The 17,497-nt window shown below is 55.0% G+C and overlaps 10 protein-coding genes across 10 annotated transcripts; 4 read left to right on the top strand and 6 right to left on the bottom strand.

Annotated features, from left to right (window-relative positions):
• Positions 1-385: 385 nt before the first annotated feature.
• Positions 386-2,428, bottom strand: SNOG_07847 (hypothetical protein; the record flags this gene model as incomplete). The annotated part of the gene is given in 6 exon segments (XM_001798122.1): positions 386-414; positions 468-607; positions 654-1,166; positions 1,206-1,534; positions 1,570-2,202; positions 2,219-2,428. The coding sequence occupies 6 exon segments, from the start codon at positions 2,426-2,428 to the stop codon at positions 386-388; spliced, it is 1,854 nt and encodes a 617-aa protein (XP_001798174.1).
• A 611-nt stretch (positions 2,429-3,039) lies between these two features.
• SNOG_07846 (hypothetical protein) lies at positions 3,040-4,919 on the bottom strand. The gene is made up of 3 exons (XM_001798121.1): positions 4,567-4,919; positions 3,550-4,512; positions 3,040-3,501 (listed from the first exon to the last, which is right to left on the bottom strand). The coding sequence occupies exons 1-3, from the start codon at positions 4,834-4,836 to the stop codon at positions 3,088-3,090; spliced, it is 1,647 nt and encodes a 548-aa protein (XP_001798173.1). The 5' UTR covers positions 4,837-4,919; the 3' UTR covers positions 3,040-3,087.
• Positions 4,920-5,368: 449 nt separating this feature from the next.
• SNOG_07845 (hypothetical protein) lies at positions 5,369-5,722 on the bottom strand (the record flags this gene model as incomplete). The annotated part of the gene is made up of 2 exons (XM_001798120.1): positions 5,369-5,432; positions 5,682-5,722. 2 exons carry the CDS (start codon positions 5,720-5,722, stop codon positions 5,369-5,371), a joined length of 105 nt encoding a protein of 34 aa, XP_001798172.1.
• A 662-nt stretch (positions 5,723-6,384) lies between these two features.
• Positions 6,385-7,384, top strand: SNOG_07844 (hypothetical protein; the record flags this gene model as incomplete). Its single annotated transcript, XM_001798119.1, has 2 exons — positions 6,385-7,150; positions 7,350-7,384. The coding sequence occupies 2 exons, from the start codon at positions 6,385-6,387 to the stop codon at positions 7,382-7,384; spliced, it is 801 nt and encodes a 266-aa protein (XP_001798171.1).
• On the bottom strand, positions 6,946-8,198 carry SNOG_07843 (hypothetical protein; the record flags this gene model as incomplete). Its single annotated transcript, XM_001798118.1, has 3 exons — positions 6,946-7,059; positions 7,402-8,066; positions 8,180-8,198. 3 exons carry the CDS (start codon positions 8,196-8,198, stop codon positions 6,946-6,948), a joined length of 798 nt encoding a protein of 265 aa, XP_001798170.1.
• A 483-nt stretch (positions 8,199-8,681) lies between these two features.
• SNOG_07842 (hypothetical protein) lies at positions 8,682-9,612 on the top strand (the record flags this gene model as incomplete). Its single annotated transcript, XM_001798117.1, has 2 exons — positions 8,682-8,760; positions 8,810-9,612. The coding sequence occupies 2 exons, from the start codon at positions 8,682-8,684 to the stop codon at positions 9,610-9,612; spliced, it is 882 nt and encodes a 293-aa protein (XP_001798169.1).
• A 701-nt stretch (positions 9,613-10,313) lies between these two features.
• On the top strand, positions 10,314-12,257 carry SNOG_07841 (hypothetical protein; the record flags this gene model as incomplete). Its single annotated transcript, XM_001798116.1, has 3 exons — positions 10,314-10,508; positions 10,557-10,964; positions 11,085-12,257. 3 exons carry the CDS (start codon positions 10,314-10,316, stop codon positions 12,255-12,257), a joined length of 1,776 nt encoding a protein of 591 aa, XP_001798168.1.
• Positions 12,258-12,305: 48 nt separating this feature from the next.
• On the bottom strand, positions 12,306-13,902 carry SNOG_07840 (hypothetical protein; the record flags this gene model as incomplete). Its single annotated transcript, XM_001798115.1, has 3 exons — positions 12,306-13,079; positions 13,132-13,388; positions 13,467-13,902. The coding sequence occupies 3 exons, from the start codon at positions 13,900-13,902 to the stop codon at positions 12,306-12,308; spliced, it is 1,467 nt and encodes a 488-aa protein (XP_001798167.1).
• A 928-nt stretch (positions 13,903-14,830) lies between these two features.
• Positions 14,831-15,928, top strand: SNOG_07839 (hypothetical protein; the record flags this gene model as incomplete). The annotated part of the gene is made up of 3 exons (XM_001798114.1): positions 14,831-14,877; positions 15,105-15,648; positions 15,713-15,928. 3 exons carry the CDS (start codon positions 14,831-14,833, stop codon positions 15,926-15,928), a joined length of 807 nt encoding a protein of 268 aa, XP_001798166.1.
• A 1,143-nt stretch (positions 15,929-17,071) lies between these two features.
• SNOG_07838 (hypothetical protein) lies at positions 17,072-17,396 on the bottom strand (the record flags this gene model as incomplete). Its single annotated transcript, XM_001798113.1, has 2 exons — positions 17,072-17,250; positions 17,336-17,396. The coding sequence occupies 2 exons, from the start codon at positions 17,394-17,396 to the stop codon at positions 17,072-17,074; spliced, it is 240 nt and encodes a 79-aa protein (XP_001798165.1).
• Between the last annotated feature and the right edge of the window lie 101 nt (positions 17,397-17,497).

The raw sequence follows: 17,497 nt of genomic DNA, 5'->3' as shown, positions 1-17,497 counted from the left end.
TGTTGGGGTTGGTGGGGAAGAAGAGGGCGTATGGAAAGGGAGGAGGAGGGGGCTGAGCGTCTTAGTAATCGAGCTCAGTGAAGACGTTGTCTAGTCTTTTGATGCTGTTGCTCCAAGCATTTTCAGCATCATGCCAATGGAGGTTGGGAAGCACTTGCAAATCTAAAATATGCATTTGAACTTTCGAACCGAGTTTCTACTTTCAATCCTCCACACCCTCCAATTCTTCATCACTTTGCGCCTAGTTCACACCCTGCCGCACATTTATGCATGTCTCGTCGTGCTGATTGTCGTAGGAATGCTCGCATTCTCGACCGGGTGGGCGCAACTCATCAACTTGCTACGTGGAATGCATTTTCTGTCCATTCTTTCACTTCATCCTCATCTACCAATCATCCTTATCCGACTCATCATCTGCACAAAAATTAGCAAATTCCCAATTCCCTCAAAGGATTTCAGATACTCACCACTGTGACTAACTTTCGCCTTTCTTGCAGCAAGCGCACTCGCCAGCGCACCAGCCAAACCAGCCTCTCCTCCAGGTGTAGCAGGACCACTTCCACCAGCGGCACCAGCAGGAGGCTCTGACCCGGGCACTGCCGCTTGACTGCGATCTCTCTTTTCTGCATCCGAAACCTTCTTCAATCTCGCACCTCCACGGATATCCGCAAGCAAGCCGTCTCGTCCAGCCGCCGGCTTCGGTAGGGGAGGAGCGCCTCCTGGGGGCGGGGGTGGGCCGGCATCTCTCGGCGGCATTGGGGGAGGTGGAGGAGGTCCAGAGCCCGGGGGCATTGGGGGCGGAGGAGGTGGTGCACCACTGTTTGGCATTGGCGGAGGCGGAGGGACTGCGTTCCCGGGCATTGGTGGTGGGGGCGGTACTGATTTGTTCGGCATTGGGGGCGGCGGAGGGATCGCGGACGTCGGTGGTAGGGGTGGTGGAGGAGGAGCTCCACCTGATGGAGGCGGCGGGATGGGGCGAGAAGACGAGGGTGGCAAAGGAGGAGGTGCGGCGTGCACGGGAGCTGGAGGAGGTGGAGGCGGAGGCGGAGGCGGAGGGCTGGGCGCTGCCGACGTTTTTGGTGGTAATGGCGGAGGTGCTGAAGGTGTGTCTCGCGCTGGTGGAGGAGGGGGGACGGGTCCTCGACTTGGAGGCGGCGGTGGAGCTCCTGAAGGCACCCTATTGCCAGTAAAGGGAGGTGGCACACCGAATCTTGACCCTGCTGGCTTCTCGTCGTCGTTTGCGGGTGTCTTTGGCGGTCGTGGGGGAGGTGGAGGTCCTGGATTTGTGACGTTTGAAGAAGCTCGCGATCTGTTCGGTGGTGCTGGTGGCAGATTTGCAAACTTGCCAGCTTCTGCAATGGGCGGAGGTGCTCTGAAGACTGGTTTTGGCGGTCCAGGAGGCGGCGACGGCTCTCGGGGTGGAGATGGCGGTGCTGGGCTTGCAGACGAATTGCGGTTGATGCCAGGCGCCTCGGTCTTTGTCCGTCGGGCTGGCGGCGGTGCAGGCGGCGGCCCTCGTTTGGAAGCAGTCGTGCTGCCCGTGTGCTGGGGGCTAATGGCTCCTCGTACTGGGGCACTCGGCGGAGGTGGTGGTGGCGCCCGTGATCTCTTCTCGTTTTGTTCCGCCTTGAGACTCTCCTCCGTCTTCCTCTGCTCAATGTACAGCTTGATAAAGTCGGCATTTTCCTCAATCTGGTCTTCGGTAATACCCATGGCCAACAATTCCTTTAGCAGCGGCTGCCATGAGGGGTCGGTCGTGTCGATTGCAGAGCTTCTAGAGCTCGGCGCGGGCGAAAAGGTGCTTTGCGACGGCGATGTGATGTTCGACGACGGGGGTATTATCGAGTGCGCAGGCGGCTGCGCAGAGGCCGACGAGTTACGGTGGCCAAAGAGGCCTCCCAAAAGCCCGTGTCCAGAGCTCTTGCCGTTGGTGGCAGGCCCTCTGCTGGTGCCAGCGGCTGCACCAAAGGGCTTGTTCTTGGTGTTCTTGTGCGCATTCTTCTCGCGGTCGTCGAGCTTCTTCTTGAACGTCTTGGCCTCCTTCTCGTCGGCAAACGACAGTGCCGCCAAGCAGTCCTCGAGCTCAAACGTGTGGAAAAAGACGCGGTCCTGGTTGTATGAAAAGGTGTCGTAAATCTCCTGGTCCCATATCACGCCGCGATTGGCAGCCTGCATGTCGTCAGTCTTCCTCCTCGCACCTCGCTTCATCCGGACCTACCGATATGTCGACCATCTTCAGCCAAAAGGTGTTGCCGACCAAGTCATTGGCCAGCACTGCGGCGCCCTGCAGCCCCGTGTACGTCCATCGGTGCCTGTCGGGATAGGCAATGTACAGCTTCGCAACGGCGACGGCGTGGATCTTGTTCGCCGACTTGGGCACGGTGCGCTTCACCGTCTGCTTGTCCTCGTCGGAGAGAATCGACGGCATTGCGACTCGAGCTCAGAGCTAGGAATGGTGAAGAATGGGGAGCTCAGCGGGGGATGGCGTGGTGCCGGGAGTGCAGGCAGCACATGGACTGCGCGGAATGTTTGGCTGCGGGTGCGTGCGCATGTGCGAGGCTGGTGGTGGTAATCAGCCGCGTGGAGACTTGCCACTTGTGAAGATTGGCGGCCGGCTGTCTTGGTGAAGGGAGACGTCAGTGATGCCCGGTAGGCGCAACCCGACCGAGTGGAACCCCAAACCGCACCCGCCAAGACTTCCACACCCTTCTAGCTGCCTGCCGGGAGCCGAACCTAGTTGGACAAGATCAACGACTGCATGTGTTTTGTATGGTCATATTTGTGGTATCTAATTCCGCAGCAGTATGAAGTGTGCTATGAACGACGGGGTTGCTGGCATAGTGGAAGCCATCACGCGACAATGGCCATCAGACGATCAGTCTTCCCATTAATCACCTCTCCGTGACTGCATACCCAAACGGATACCATGCCATGGGTACTGCTACAACACGCGCGTGTGCCTGACAGCTCCAGGTCACCCATGTTTCAATAGAATGACGTAGCCATTACCGGCATTACTGCGGCATCACATCAGGCACATGATTTCAAATGATTCCTTACTCTTGATTCATCTAGCAACGAATATATCTAGTTCTTCACATACAAGTCGACATACTGGTCAATGTCCATGTTGTCCAAGGTCTTGGCATCCTGCGCAAGCTTAACAAGCTTGTCGACATGCTCTGCTGGGAAGTGGGGACCAAGATGCCTCTTGAACTTGGCCAGAATCTCGGGCTTCGCCTCCTCACGGCGCAGTCGGTGGCCGAGGGGTGCCTCGACAACCTCCTCCTCCAAAACGGTGCCGTCCTTGAGCGTCACGGTGAGCGCGTTGGAAATGGTGCGCTTCGCTGGGTCATGGTAGTCCTTGGTGAACTGTGGGTCCTCGACACAGCTGATGCGCTGGCGGAGAGACTCGACGAGAGCAGAAGTGGCGGCTTCGCTGTCGTCGGGGTAATCGGTGGCCTCGAGGCGGTTGAACACAAACATGGTTGAGACCATGTACTGCCAGTTTGTTAGCAAAGGTCAATCGTGTTGCCGCAGTCGTCTTACCTGAACGCAGTGGTCACGGTCGGCAAAGTTCTCCATGGGCTTGAACTGCTTGTCAATGATGCGGATGCAGGCTTCGTGGGTCCTGTTGACAACACCCTGGATATCCTCGGCACTCTTGCCCATGGCCTTGAGCTTCTTGTTCAGGCGCTGAGCAGCCTCGACGGCAGTCTGCGAGTGGAACTCGGCTGGGTAAGAAACCTTGAAGAGAACATTCTCCATGACGTAGCTTCCGTATCCGCGCTGGAACTGGAATGGCTTGCCGCCAAAGTTGACATCGTAGAAACCCCAGGTAGGAGCAGAGAGGACAGTGGGCAGGCCCTGCTCGCCCTTGAGGACCTTGAGGACGAGGTTGACGGCCGTCTGGCAAGCGTCACCGGCAGCCCACGACTTGCGGGACATGGTGTTGGGCGAGTGCCTGTATGTTCGCATGGACTGGCCATCGACAAAAGCCTGAGAAATGGCATCACGCGTCTGCGACTCGTTGAGGCCCATCATCTTGGAGACGACAGCAGTCGAGGCAAGCTTGACGAGAATAACGTGGTCTAATCCGACCTTGTTGAACGAGTTCTCCAGAGCCATGCAGCCCTGGATTTCGTGTGCCCGGATCATGGCCTCGAGCACATCTCGGACCTTGAAGATCTTGCCGTTTCCAAGGTTGCCTCCATTCTTGTTTGTGCGGGTGATCCAGTCGGCAGTCGCGAGAATGGCACCCAGGTTGTCAGAGGGGTGACCCCACTCGGCGGCGAGCCAGCAGTCGTTGAAGTCGAGCCACCGGATCATGGCACCAATGTTGAAGGCAGCATTGACGGGGTCAAGCTGATAGGGAGTACCGGGGACCTTGGCACCATTGGGCACAACTGTGCCCTCGACAACGGGTCCGAGGAGGTTCTTGCATTGCTGGAACTGAAGACCCTCGAGACCGCAGCCAAGAGTGTCAACAAACACCCATCGTGCAGTGTCATACTAGATGAGCTGAATGTTAGTTCGTATTCCAATTTACAGCATCGTCAATCGTACCGCGAGCTCAGAGTCAATAGCCGTGTTGTGGACATAGCTTGCAATGTCCTTGATCTCCGGGTCGTATTCGCGCTTGCTCTGGACAGGCGGCGCCGCGCTCTGGAGTGCCGACATGGTGGAAAACGCCTTTGCAGAGGTAGTGCGCAAAGCAAAAGGCGTCGACTGGGCCGTTCGGAGGGCAATTGGCCTTGCAGCTCTGCTCAAGACGCTAGACCGCTGGCGGAGGTTTCGTGAAGCGGTGCTGCACAGGTTGCGACTGAAGGACGACATGCTCAATTAGCTTTCTGCCGTGCCTGACGACCACAATGCAAGCTCTATGAGAAAGGGGACAGTCGTACTACGCGTCTTTCTGGTTTCGAGAGGTTTTGGCTTGTGCGAGATCCTAAAAAGAAGTGGTAGAGCTGCCGCTCGGCTTGCAGAATTCGGGAGGAGGGACACGCCGTCGTCAACCGAGGATGCATGCGGGTTGGCATATCCGCCCGCACATCAGCGAGCACATGTCACGGCAGGTTCTTCAGCACATGCTTTGCTTTGAGATGATGCCGTTACTGTATCTGCAGAAGCTACAGTGTTTGTCTGGCGAAAGTAGCTATACTTGATTCTGTCGTGAGCGCCTTCCCGCACTCCAGCTTTTGTTTATTACCCCGCATCGCCCGCGGCAGGTACAAAGTCGGCTACGCTGCCAGCCTTGCGCAACCATGCCTGTCCCTGGACGTTCCGAGATGCTCCCGTCAGGGATCGAGTTACCGAGTTATCCCGCGACCAGTCCATCGCCTTGTAAAGTTACTCACTTGCGATCTGGTCATTCGGCGTACAGCGTCACTTTAGCTCCTGCTTGCAGTCTCCTTTCTCCGATCATCATCAGCCTTGAATTTCGGTAGTATGTCCAAGGACACCGAGCACCGGAAGTCATGCATTCCACCTTCTAATTGGGCTCGGCACAATCGATACAGTCGCCACAGAGACGAGCATCCTCACCTACTGTCGAGACTCAGAATGATGCGTATCTGCACACGGGTTTGCAAAAGCCAAAGAGCCTAAAAGCCAAGTCGAAGCCATCTGAACGCAAAGATGAAGTTCTGGGGGCTTTCTATCTACGTCTTAAAAGTACTTACACGTGCCAGACGCACCTCTCAATGATTACCGGAATAGGCATCGCGAAATCGCTGAGGCACCCTTCCACAGCCTCGCTAGTTCATCAGCTCATCCACCCATGTCATCATACCAAGTCTACCATTGGCTGGGCATAGGGACCTCTCGACATCAGGATATACCCGAAATGTCTCATTGGCGAGGCTTCACCTCATCGGTAGAAAGTGCTTGCAGCTGACAGCTTCTCAAAACACCAGCATGCACGAGTTCCCCAACAAGATGACTCCATTGCTCATGTAGTATGGGGTTACATGGGCAGTGGCTTCTAGTGGGTATGCGTACAACGAATAATAACGCACATCGCCAAGAAGTGACTCACGGCGACAAGACTCACGGCTCTGGACTACAATCTCACCAGCCAGTTTCTGTGCGCCAGACTGCAACGAGGAAGCTCTAAGCTAAGTTCAGTCGGATCATCTATTCGTAAGTCGAGGTACGCTGTCCTTGGTGCCTGCAAGGTGTGCGCGTCAAATCAGGCAACCAATTTCGTCACCGCGAATAAGTCCAGGAGTAATCATGCATCTTGGAAAACATGCTGAGGTAACTTTTGATCAAATCTTTCTTCTTTACTTCATCGCGGATTAATTTTTGAATCTCAATCCGATAATGCCAAAAGTTTTCTTGGTGTTAGTTTGGGCGTCTTTGGTCTCGTATCGCGGCGTTGAAATGAACGTCGTAGGTAAATTCAAAGAGAAACACCGAAGAGCGAAGGAAGAGAGTGAAGATCAGAAAAAACTCGAGGCCATTCCAATATCACGCATCAATGGGATTGGTGCGCTTCCAGTCGAGCTCTGGAGCATCATCCTCGAGCATGTGGTAACCTCGCAACTGAGCCCTTCCTCTGTCCAATGCTGGACCATGTCCGACATGTTAGACCAGAGACTCGTCTGCCGTAAGCCAATCTATCCCATCCCATCTTCACCATCCCCCAATCTAATCCCCAATGCAGACGTCTTCTCCAAAGAAATCCCGCACTCCCTACACCAGCACATCCTCCTTCCGCAACTCCCCCGCCTCTTGATAATGCGCACCCTCCTCCACTCCCCACAATCCACCCACCCCACCTCCCTCCTCGCATCTGCCATTTACAATTCCACCCGCACACTCCCCAAGTATCACCAACATTTCACACACGCAACTCCACGCATAGCCCGGCGCATACGCAACTGCTCCATCATCGCCTCACACATCTCCCATCCTCCCTTTACCCCTTCTTTGCTCCAGCGCCTAAGCACCGCGGCCTCGACGTCCATATACGTCCAGGAATACATCTTCATGCCGAGCTACTACGAGCAGCTGTTTGCCAGCACGGCGGAGGGGGATGCGTGTCTGGAAGTAGCGCTGTTGAGCGTGTGTGGGTATGAGATGGAGGATGTGATCAAGACAATGGTGAGGTTGGTGGGCAAGGGGGATTTGGAGAAGTATGTGTGGGGTAGGTATGCATGGGAGGTTAGGAGGGAGAGGAGGTGGATGAAAGGAGTAGGGGAGAGAAAGTATGGTCGAATGGACATTTCTTGCATAGGGGGCGAGGGGAGTGTACTCTGGTAACACGCTCCTCAGGATTATTTAGATAGCCTTCTTCCCCTCCTCCCGCACCGTGCCCCGAAGTTTCCCCAGCCCAAAATTCACAGTAAAATACAAGTCAAATGCCGCCGCCGGTAAATAACTCCACGCAAACCACACCACCCAACTCATCTTCCCCTCCCAGATCCACCGCTGCTTAAACACCCACCCATCTCCTGCCAGCACCTGCCTCACACAGCTGCGCGCATATTGCTGCGTATCCATGCCCAATTGCTGGCTATGCGTCAACCGGCGCTCATAATCCGCGGCCAGCGGCTGGTTATAACTGCCCTCCGGCAACGTGCGATGCGTGCGCGCGATGTTACTCTTTACTCCGCCCGTCACGACGTTGACGACCCGTACGCCCAGCGGCGCCAATTCCACGCGCAACGTGTCTGAAAAGGCGTGCAAGGCTGCTTTCGAGGCGTTGTACGGCGCGCCCCACGCATACGGCATCAAGCCCGCCACTGAACCCGTCTGAACGATGGTGCCGCGCGCTGCAATTAACAGAGGTGTGAATTCCTTGCACATGCGCATGACGGCGAAGACGTTTGCTTGGAAGAGCTCATGTAGCTCTGTTTCGTCGTAGTCCAGCGCGGGCACGACGTAGTTGCGGCCGGCGTTGTTGTAGAGGATGTCGAGTTTGCCGTGCGTTATCTCCGTCACTTGATTGCGTAGCTCGCGGATGGACTCATTGCTGGTGAGCTCGAGGGGCACGTAGGTGATGTTGGGGTGCGGGGAGGTGTATTTGGAGGGGTTGCGGACGGTCGCGAGGACGTGGAAGCCTGGATGGGGGTGTTAGATGAGTTGCATGATTGGAATTATGGTGAAGTCAGCCACCTTTTGAAGCGAATTCAAGGGCGAGAAAGTGTCCAATGCCGCCGGGTGTGCAACTAACTGGCGTCAGCGCTGGACATGTTGCAGTCTCCGAAGGCTTTGTTACCCCGTGACGAGCGCATATTTCGTTCTCTGCGTGGAGGCCATTGTCAGTTGTGAGATTGACTTGGTTGGAATTATCAAGACTTACTGTGCTTCAGAAACGCGTCGTTGAGAAATGTATCGCACGCTTCCTTATCGTGCCTCGGCTGTACTTGCCCCACACGATCGGTGCTGGCTACGTCATATTTTTCAGGCATGTGAATCTTTTCCAGCTTCATCCATTGCGACGGTCCGAAAGCAGTGCATGACTAATATGGCTGCCATCATGGAAGCTAAGGAACTCAAACGGAAACTGTCGTGACATTTTTTAGCAGCGACTTCACGCATTCCTCCAGACCTTCACCCCCTCCTTCGTTTTGGAGACAGGTCAGCTATTTGATCAGGACAGCATATTGGAGGTCGAAAGAAAAGAACATACGTTGTCAAAATTTACAAGACAACTCGAGACATACTTTACCAAGATGACTGCCTCACAATGGCTTGGGGAGCGCATACCTACACTCCTACGCCCCTCCATTCTGCTCGGAATAGCTCTCTATCGTATGTTTGCACTTACTTACGTCACATGAGCAATTCTAAAATCCAACAGATTTCATCATGACAATTCTCGAAATCGTTGTCCAGGAATGGCGACCTTTCAAGCTCTTCAACATCACTGCAGTACGCCACCAATCCTTTGCCCGCATGTGGACCCACAACGGCGAAGCCATGTCCACCGAAATGCCTGGAAACACATTCGACCTACTCTCGCGCTGCAAGGGCGTGATCCTCGACATTGGCCCCGGCTCCGGAGAACTGCTGTCGCGTTTTAACCCTGACATCATCACCGCGCTCTACGGTGCTGAGCCCGCAAAAGAACTGCACCCAGGCCTCGTCAAGAAGGCAGCAAAGAGGGGCCTCGAGAGTAAATTCCATCCTCTTCTCTGCGGCGCCGAGCCTGAGAGCTTGATTCCGGCGTTGCACAAAGCTGGTATTGTGCAAGTTAGTGGGAAAGGCGGCTCGGCGGAAGATGGTGTGTTTGATGAGATTTGTTGTACGCGTGTGCTTTGTGGAGTGCCGCATCCGCAGCAGACAATCAAGAGTTTGTACAGTTTGTTGAAGCCCGGGGGCCGCATGGTTGTGTGTGAGCACGTGGTTAGCCCGTGGAGGACACAAGGGAGTATACCGGCACGATTCATGCAGCTGGTGTACACTGTGGTAGGATGGCCATTTCTTATGGGCGGATGCGAGCTCCAGAGACACACGCCTGAATACCTCCGAGACGCTGGCGAGTGGGACCAGTTCGAGCTCAAGTACTATGCGCCGAAAGATGCGATTCCCTTCGTCGTTGGCGAGCTGATCAAGAAGCACGGCTCTCTGGATAAGTCGTACGCAGAGGCAATCAAGGAATAGGTTCGCATTCGGACCGGATCATCCACGTTTGGGGGCTCATTGGGCGTGGCCAAGGACAGATGACCCGGCACTGTACCGATGCGATCGAGAGTGCAGTAAAGCATGGGGCCCTGGACAGACACAGCTCGCCGTCTGACTGGCCCCGGGCGCCCTTCCAGGAGAATCGACACCTCGTAGAAAAACTTCCAAAAGCAGTAGTTTGAGCTGATAGATGGGCAGCGTTCTTATTGGCCCCGGGACGGCTTCCGTAGATCCCTGACAGAGTAGACATGACCCAGGGCGAAGTGTCGTATCGAGATTTCAGCAGTAATCCACGCTTTTTTCAGGAGTTGCTGCTTTGAGCTCGAAGATAACTGTCACCCCACGCTTGTGATTTCGTATCGAGGCGAAGATCCGGGCATTGCTGGAAATGATCACGATGCACTCCCAGAACAGGAAGGCAGTGTGCCAGAGAGTCCCCACTTTTGCGCCAAGCATAGCTGTCCGCGAGTGCCATGTACCACTTCAAACAGTCTCAGAATGAATGATTTGTCCGGAAGCCGATCCATCCATTCAGCTTCCACGAAGTCGACGTCGAATGAAAGGAAGGCATGATCGCGCGTCATGGCGCTAGCGCCAAACCTCCGCGGAGTGTTTCAGGGTCCAATCATCCCCAACCAGCTCCGCGACATTTTCCAAGACGCAACGTAACGTAACGCGCCATGGAGCGCATCACAGCCCGTTCAGAGGGCGATTTCTACACAGTGCTATACAGCGGTCTGTGGGTCGCTGCATTGAGTGCGATTTGGTTCTTTTGCCGCGCTGATCCAGAAGCCCCTGTGAAATATGTTGTCGAGCCGCCCGAGGAAGCAAAGCCGGGTTGGAAGGGTGATGTGCTGGAGAAGCCGTCGCTAAAGGTACGTGCAGCTAGGGGGATTTGAATATGCGGATGTTGATATATTTAGGTTTCTGGTTCGTCCCTCATTCAATGCTATGCTCCTGCGACGGGACAAGCACTCGGTCGCATCAACCCCTCCACTGCAGATGGCATCGATCGCGCCATTGCAAAGGCCAAAGCCGCTCAGGTCACATGGGCGCAGACGAGCTTTATTCAGCGCCGCAAGGTGTTGAAGACGATGCTCAAGTTTATCCTCAACAACCAAGAGACGATTGCGAAGATAGCGTGTCTCGACTCGGGCAAGACCATGGTCGATGCCAGTCTTGGGGAGATTCTGGTTACCGTGGAAAAGTTGAGGTGGACAATCAAACATGGCGAAAAGAGCCTAAAGAGTGAGAAGCGGGACACGAGCTTCTTGATGATGTATAAGTCGAACGAGGTCATGTGGGAGCCGCTTGGTGTTGTTGCCGCTTGTGTGAGCTGGAAGTGAGTCTTGTCCCCTTCTTCATCATGTAACACTACTAACATGATTTAGCTATCCTGTGAGCTTCACCGATAGTCATTGAGTGAATGTTTGATAGTCTAACATATCTAGTTCCACAACCTCATCAGCCCCGTCATCGCCTCGATCTTCGCCGGCAACGCCATCATCGTCAAAGGCTCCGAAGCCACCGCCTGGTCCTCCTCCTACTTCGCGTCAATTGCAACCAGCGCCCTCTCAGCATGCGGCCACTCGCCCGACATTGTCCAGTCCATCATCTGCTGGCCTGACGTCGCCGACCACCTGACCTCCCACCCATCAATATCGCACATTACCTTCATCGGCTCCCGCCCCGTCGCCCACCACGTCTGCGCCTCCGCCGCCAAAGCCCTGACACCCGTGTGCGTCGAGCTCGGCGGTAAAGACCCCGCCATTGTCCTCGACGATGTTTCCGAGTCCGACCTCAGGCGCATCGCCAGCATTCTCATGCGCGGCGTCTTCCAGTCCGCCGGCCAGAACTGCATCGGCATCGAGCGCATCATCGCACTCCCCGACGTCTACGACCGCCTCATCGACCTCTTGACCCCTCGCATCCGAGCCCTGCGTCCCGGCTTCGCACGAGAAGATGCCATCATCGACGTCGGCGCATCCATCTCCGACGCCAGTTTCGACCGCCTGGAAGAACTCGTCGCCGACGCAGTCAGCAATGGCGCCCGCCTCCTCGCCGGCGGCAAGCGCTATTCCCACCCGCAGTATCCCGCAGGACATTACTTCACGCCCACGCTCCTCGTCGACGTGACCCCCGATATGCAGATTGCGCAGACAGAACTCTTCGCACCCGTCTTCATGCTCATGCGCGCGGACAAACTCGACACCGCCATCGCGACCGCGAATTCCACAATCTACGCCCTCGGCGCGTCGGTATATGGGTCCAAGACGGCGGACTTGGAGCGCGTGGTGAGAGAGGTGCATGCGGGCATGGTGGCGGTGAATGACTTTGCCGTGTTTTACATGGTGCAGTTACCGTTTGGCGGGAGAGGGGGCAGCGGGTATGGGAGGTTTGCGGGCATGGAGGGGCTCAGGGGTTTGTGTAATCAAAAGAGTGTTACGCGGGATCGGTTTGCGTGGGCGGGGATCAAGACGGCGATCCCGCCGGCCATGGACGTGCCGCTGAGTGGGGAGCGGGCGATGCAAAAGGCGTGGGGCATGGCAGTGGGGATTGTGTGGTTGGGATACGGGGGGTGGAAGGATTTTGGCAAGGGCATCAAGGGCGTCATGGGCTTGTAATGTAAGAATACGTGTGTGGTATCATGTAACTCGGTCGGAAAACAAATCCTACACCGTCTCAATATACCGCCTAACCTCCCAGTCGGTAACCGCCTCATCCCAAAGCCGGATCTCATGCTCCCTCGTCCCCCCAAAATGATCAACAAACTCGTCGCCAAAAACCTCCCGCGCAACGCTCTCCTTGCGCATAAACCGCTCCGTCGCTTCTTTCAAGCTCTTCGCCAGCCTCTCGCCTTTATCCGCCGCGCCGCCCACATCCTCGCCTTTACCCAGCGGCGGGATTGATATCTCCATCTTCTTCTCGATGCCGCGCCAGCCGAGCGCCAGAATGGCCGCGAGCACGAAGTGCGGATTGGTGTCTGCGCCGGGCACGCGGACCTCGAAGCGCGTAGCTTTCGCACTGGCGGTGGGAGGGGCAATCAGGCGTATCGACGCGGCGCGATGTTCCAGACCCCACGACACGGTGACGGGCGCCCAGAAATTCTCCACCAGCCGCTTGTAGCTGTTCACATTGGGCGCGAGGATGGGCATGATGTCTGGTAGGCCATCGATCAAGCCCGCGAGAAAGTGGCGGCCGAGATCAGACAAAAACGCAATGTCCGGGTATTTCGCGTCCTTGTCTTCGGTCTCGCGCGCGAAGAGGTTTTTGTTGGCCTTGTCGACAATGGAGACGTGCATGTGGCCGCTGTTTCCGGGTAGGCCTTCGCGCGGCTTGGCCATGAAGCAGGGCGTGATGCCGTGTTTTGAACCGAGAGATTTGACGACGAGTTTGAATAGGGAGGCTTTGTCTGCCATTTGGGAGATTTCGCCGAATTCGAGAGCCTAGGGGTGTTTAGTTCACAGGCAGTATTTGAAGAGGAGAGCGCAGACGTACGGCTTCGAATACGCCGGGCCCGGATTCAGTGTGCCATCCTTCGATGCCGCAGTTGAACTTTGCGCAGGCGTCGAAGATGCCGTAGTAGTAGTCCTGGTTGTGGACGGGTCGCGTTATGCTGTAGCCAAACATGCCCTCTGTCAAGCTGGGCAGCGAGTTGACTGGGTTGTTGCGGAGGAACGCTGCGGTACTCGAAGTGTTTCTCTCTGTCCCATCGTGGGATTGGGGTGCGCGGAATTGGTAGAATTCGTACTCGGCTGTTCAAGTTGCACAATCAGCTTCGCACAGCACGCCAAGTACCTGCCTTCCAGCACCGCCTGGATATCAAGACTCACCTCCAGCCATGGCGCCGTAGCCATTCTGCTTGAGCTTGTCCACGGCACGCATCAACAGGCTCCTCGGACACGCACTCAGGCTCGCGCGTGTGTCTGGGTCGTGAAAGCTGATGAGGAAAAAAGGCACATTGTCCTCCCACGGTATCCTCCTGAAGCTCGACAGGTCGGGTACAGCAATCAGGTCGCGGTAGCCATTCTCCTTGTTTGATATGCCGAGTTCCTTGAAGTATGTCTGGTCGTGCATGTCCCAGCCAAAAATGACGCTGCAGAACCCAAACCCCTCTTTTGCAATGGAGAGAAACTTCTTCTTGGCCATGAGCTTGCCGCGCAGCATGCCGTCGACGTCTATGCCGGCGACTTTGACTGCCAAGTCATCTTTCAGGAGCTCCGGGAGCTGCTCGGCCGTGAGCGTGGATGCGGGGTTGTCTTCGGGCATGTTTGCAGTCGGTCACAGTGTCGCGATAGGGATACAAAAAGCCAATGCTGTAGGAGTGCGAGCAGCAATGTCGGGAGGCTTGGTCCCAGCAGAGATAGTGCACAATCAGGTTTGCTAGGTGTACGTCGCAGTTTGCTCCATGGAGACAGGAGCTTGGGCCAATGACGGGCAACCGGGTACGGGACTGGGATGCAGCGCGACGACATCATCGCGGAGATAGCGAGCCGCCCACCTTGCAGCAGATAAAGTTACACGGTAGCCCTCGCTTGCGCTTACGACGTTATCTTGACCATTCCATGCGAAATCCCCATTGCGCCCGTGACTGCCCACGCGACAACCAATGTGCATCTCTCCGACTCTGACCCTGACTGCCCCTCATCGCCATGGCGGGGTAATCTCAAGCCCTTCTAGATGCGAATGCGACGTGCCACGCGCGCTCCAGAGGATGCAAGGCGCGTCCAGCCGAGTTTGAAACATCGTGAAGCCGCCCACCGCTCTTTGCTACCTTTTCGGGATCCATGACAGGGAGCCATAGAATCTCTTATCGACACGTCTCCAGGCTATCTAGGGCCGACTTCGGGGTCCTGTGATCACCACCATGACACCGCCCGCAACGTCCGTACCGCTCTTGCCCTGGCCACTGCAAGTCACCAACCTCGTCCAAGGATAACCTCGCCATCAACCAAACACAGCATTCCCGTAGATCCTCAATCACAGCAACACCGCGTGTGAGTCGTTGTAGTTGTACGTACCGGGCAAACCTTCCGCATTCACGCCCGCCGAGTGCTGTCATGACGCTGGTGCTAGTTCATATTAGTCATTGTTTTCAAGCTTTGATATAAGAAATCGCCGCGTGCACAAGCAAGATACTCACACTCTGACAGACTTTTCAAAGACTTTTCATTCTACACAACAACTGCCATTCAACATGGGTCGTCTTGAAGGCAAGAACTGCATCATTACTGGTGGTGCTGGGTAAGTGACATGCTCTTCTACTGACAGTCTCACACGTCCTTATTTTTCCATGTCGAGCCACCACAGCATTCCAAGTCGATGCTTCACAGTTTCTCTTTTCTGTTGTTCTTTAGTATTCTCACACTGTTTTTTTCCTCATCTAGTTCTCGCTTCAGCTCAAGCTGCTGCTTGGATTCAAACCAGTCACGTTATCCAGCCAATCCATAATCATGCCTGACACTTCGCAGCGGCATCGGCCTGGAGACGGCGGTGCTCTTCCTACGGGAAGGTGCCAACGTCCTTCTTTCCGACATCTCCGGCCCAGCTCTCGAAAAGGCAGTCACCAAATTAAAGCAAGTCGTCCCCGAGGCCAAGAAGATTGAAACCAAAATCTCCGACGTCTCCAAGGAAGCCGACGTCCAAGCCATGATCGAGCACGTCGACTCCTGGGGCGGTCTGGACGTCCTTTTCAACAATGCCGGTATAATGCACTCTGCCGACGACGATGCCGTCAACACCCCCGAGAAGATCTGGGACCTCACGCAAGCCATCAACGTCAAGGGTGTGTGGTTCGGCAGCAAACACGCAGTCATCAGCTTCAGGAAGCACGGAAAGAAGAAGACCAGCGTCATCAACACCGCAAGCGTCGTCGCGCTCGTCGGTAGCGCAACCCCCCAGCTCGCATACACCGCCAGCAAAGGTGCCGTGCTCGCCATGACCCGCGAACTCGCCATGGTGCACGCCCGCGAGGGCTTCAGATTCAACGCCCTGTGCCCCGCGCCACTAAAGTACGTATCCCCATTTCCTTGACCCCTCAAAACCTCGCTAACAATACCCAAGCACCCCCCTTCTCCAGGACTGGCTCGGCGACGACCAAGGCCCAAGCGTCACCGCCGCGAAGTCCACTTCCCGACAGGCCGCTTTGGCGAGGCTGTCGAAGCAGGCCCAGGCTGTTTTGTTTCTGGCCAGCGACGAGAGCAGCTTTGTCAATGGCACGGACTTTGTGGTTGATGGTGGTATGTCGAGGTGCTATACTACGCCCCGAAGGTCCCCCAACGGAAGCACCGCATAACAATGCGCGCGATGATTACAAGCCTTCCGTAGAGATGAAGATGGGAGGTGTGAGTGTTTGTTTGATCGTGGGGGATAGCTGGCTAGATTGTATGGGATGCGGGTGGGTGATCACGAAGGCTATGACCGAATGAACACAAGATGAATTGAAGGGCATCTTTCGGTTTCTAAGTGGTGTATGGAATGAAGATGTAATCCACGTGGTAAACTTGAGTGATGATGATGATGATGATGATGATGATGATCACCACTATGTCAAGAAATCATAATTCTCCAGGGAGAAGAGAAACTCGCCATATCACAATTGCATCCGCGGTCTGCTATGTGAAAGTAGGACGTTCCAGAGACATAGACGGTGCAGTAACCAGTTTTTGACCCGCCAGACATCCGTCATCCTTACCATGCCTTTAATCCACACACGCAGGCTCTTCATGGGCCCTTTGGCGGCATGCAGGGTTCCTACAAATGTCTTTTCGTACTCAGCAAGAACATGGCGTTGTATTGCTGCCTATTTTCCGGGCACAGCGGAGAGGCGCAAAGTCAGACGAAAGAAAGGGTAAGATGTTTTGTGGAGAAGAAGAGAAGGCGTCTTCCCTCATGCTTTCGTGGGATTAGCACTTTGGAAAAAGACAATACAGGTCGCACATCGATTAGCTCTTGGCATGTTTTTCGGTAAAGATCTTTTGAGCGGTGGAGAGCAGATGTAGAGGGAGGAGACGGGGAATAAGTGTCGGGCTTTTATAGCCGCTTTCGGCTGGGGAGATGATGCATGGAAGATTCTTACAAAGAGAATGCTTTCATCATGGGTCACTTGAGTTGGTAATTTGAAAAAGATGGCGCAGCCCAGACATCGAACTTTTCCGCGTAGTGTCTGGTAGAACACTTTTGGTGCCGGTATAGAGTAAACAGAAGACGTTGTAACAAAAGGAACTTGTGCTGGGGTTAGCAGCCACTGTCCATTTCGGAAAATTGTCCCAGAGATATTTTGGGGAGATGGAAAGGTTTTCCTCATGAATAGGTGGCGCCAAAGTTTTGGGGGAACGAGAGCGCATACCGGACATCGGATCTGTTTGGTCGCGTTTTGGTAGATTCATTTTGGCGCTGGTATTTATTCTAGATAAGAATGCAGAATGAGTGGTGGGTTTTATAGATGCCGACGACCTGGACATAACACGTCAAGTATTGTATTTCGAGAGACGGAAGTGCCTTCCTCATGCTTCTTGAAGAACCAGATTTGCGGAGAAATACAGCGCAGGCTGGACATGGCTGGACCTTGAGCTGTTTTCATAGCGCTATCGGTGCTGAACCAGATTTTCCGAAGGGCTGAGAAAGCAAAGTAATCCTTGGGTTGTATGAGTAGAACAATCGTGTAGTGCCGATCCAAAGACAGCATTGGAACAGCACATACCTCCCTCCTCATCGAGATGCGAGTCGACTATTTTGGAGAAAGGACAGCGAAGGCCAGACATCAGGTCGAACTCTACACGCTTTAGTGGCGCATTTGTGCACAAAATCCGAGCGTTTGAAGGATGAGGAAGGAGGAGGAGAACAATAGTTGGCCTTTGTAGAC

The sequence above is a fragment of the Parastagonospora nodorum genome, assembly GCF_000146915.1.
Source record: "Parastagonospora nodorum SN15 chromosome Unknown scaffold_11, whole genome shotgun sequence".
In the NCBI taxonomy this organism is placed as follows: domain Eukaryota; kingdom Fungi; phylum Ascomycota; class Dothideomycetes; order Pleosporales; family Phaeosphaeriaceae; genus Parastagonospora; species Parastagonospora nodorum.
Note: the sequence above shows the minus strand (reverse complement) of the source record. Positions and strands in the feature narration are given on the sequence as shown.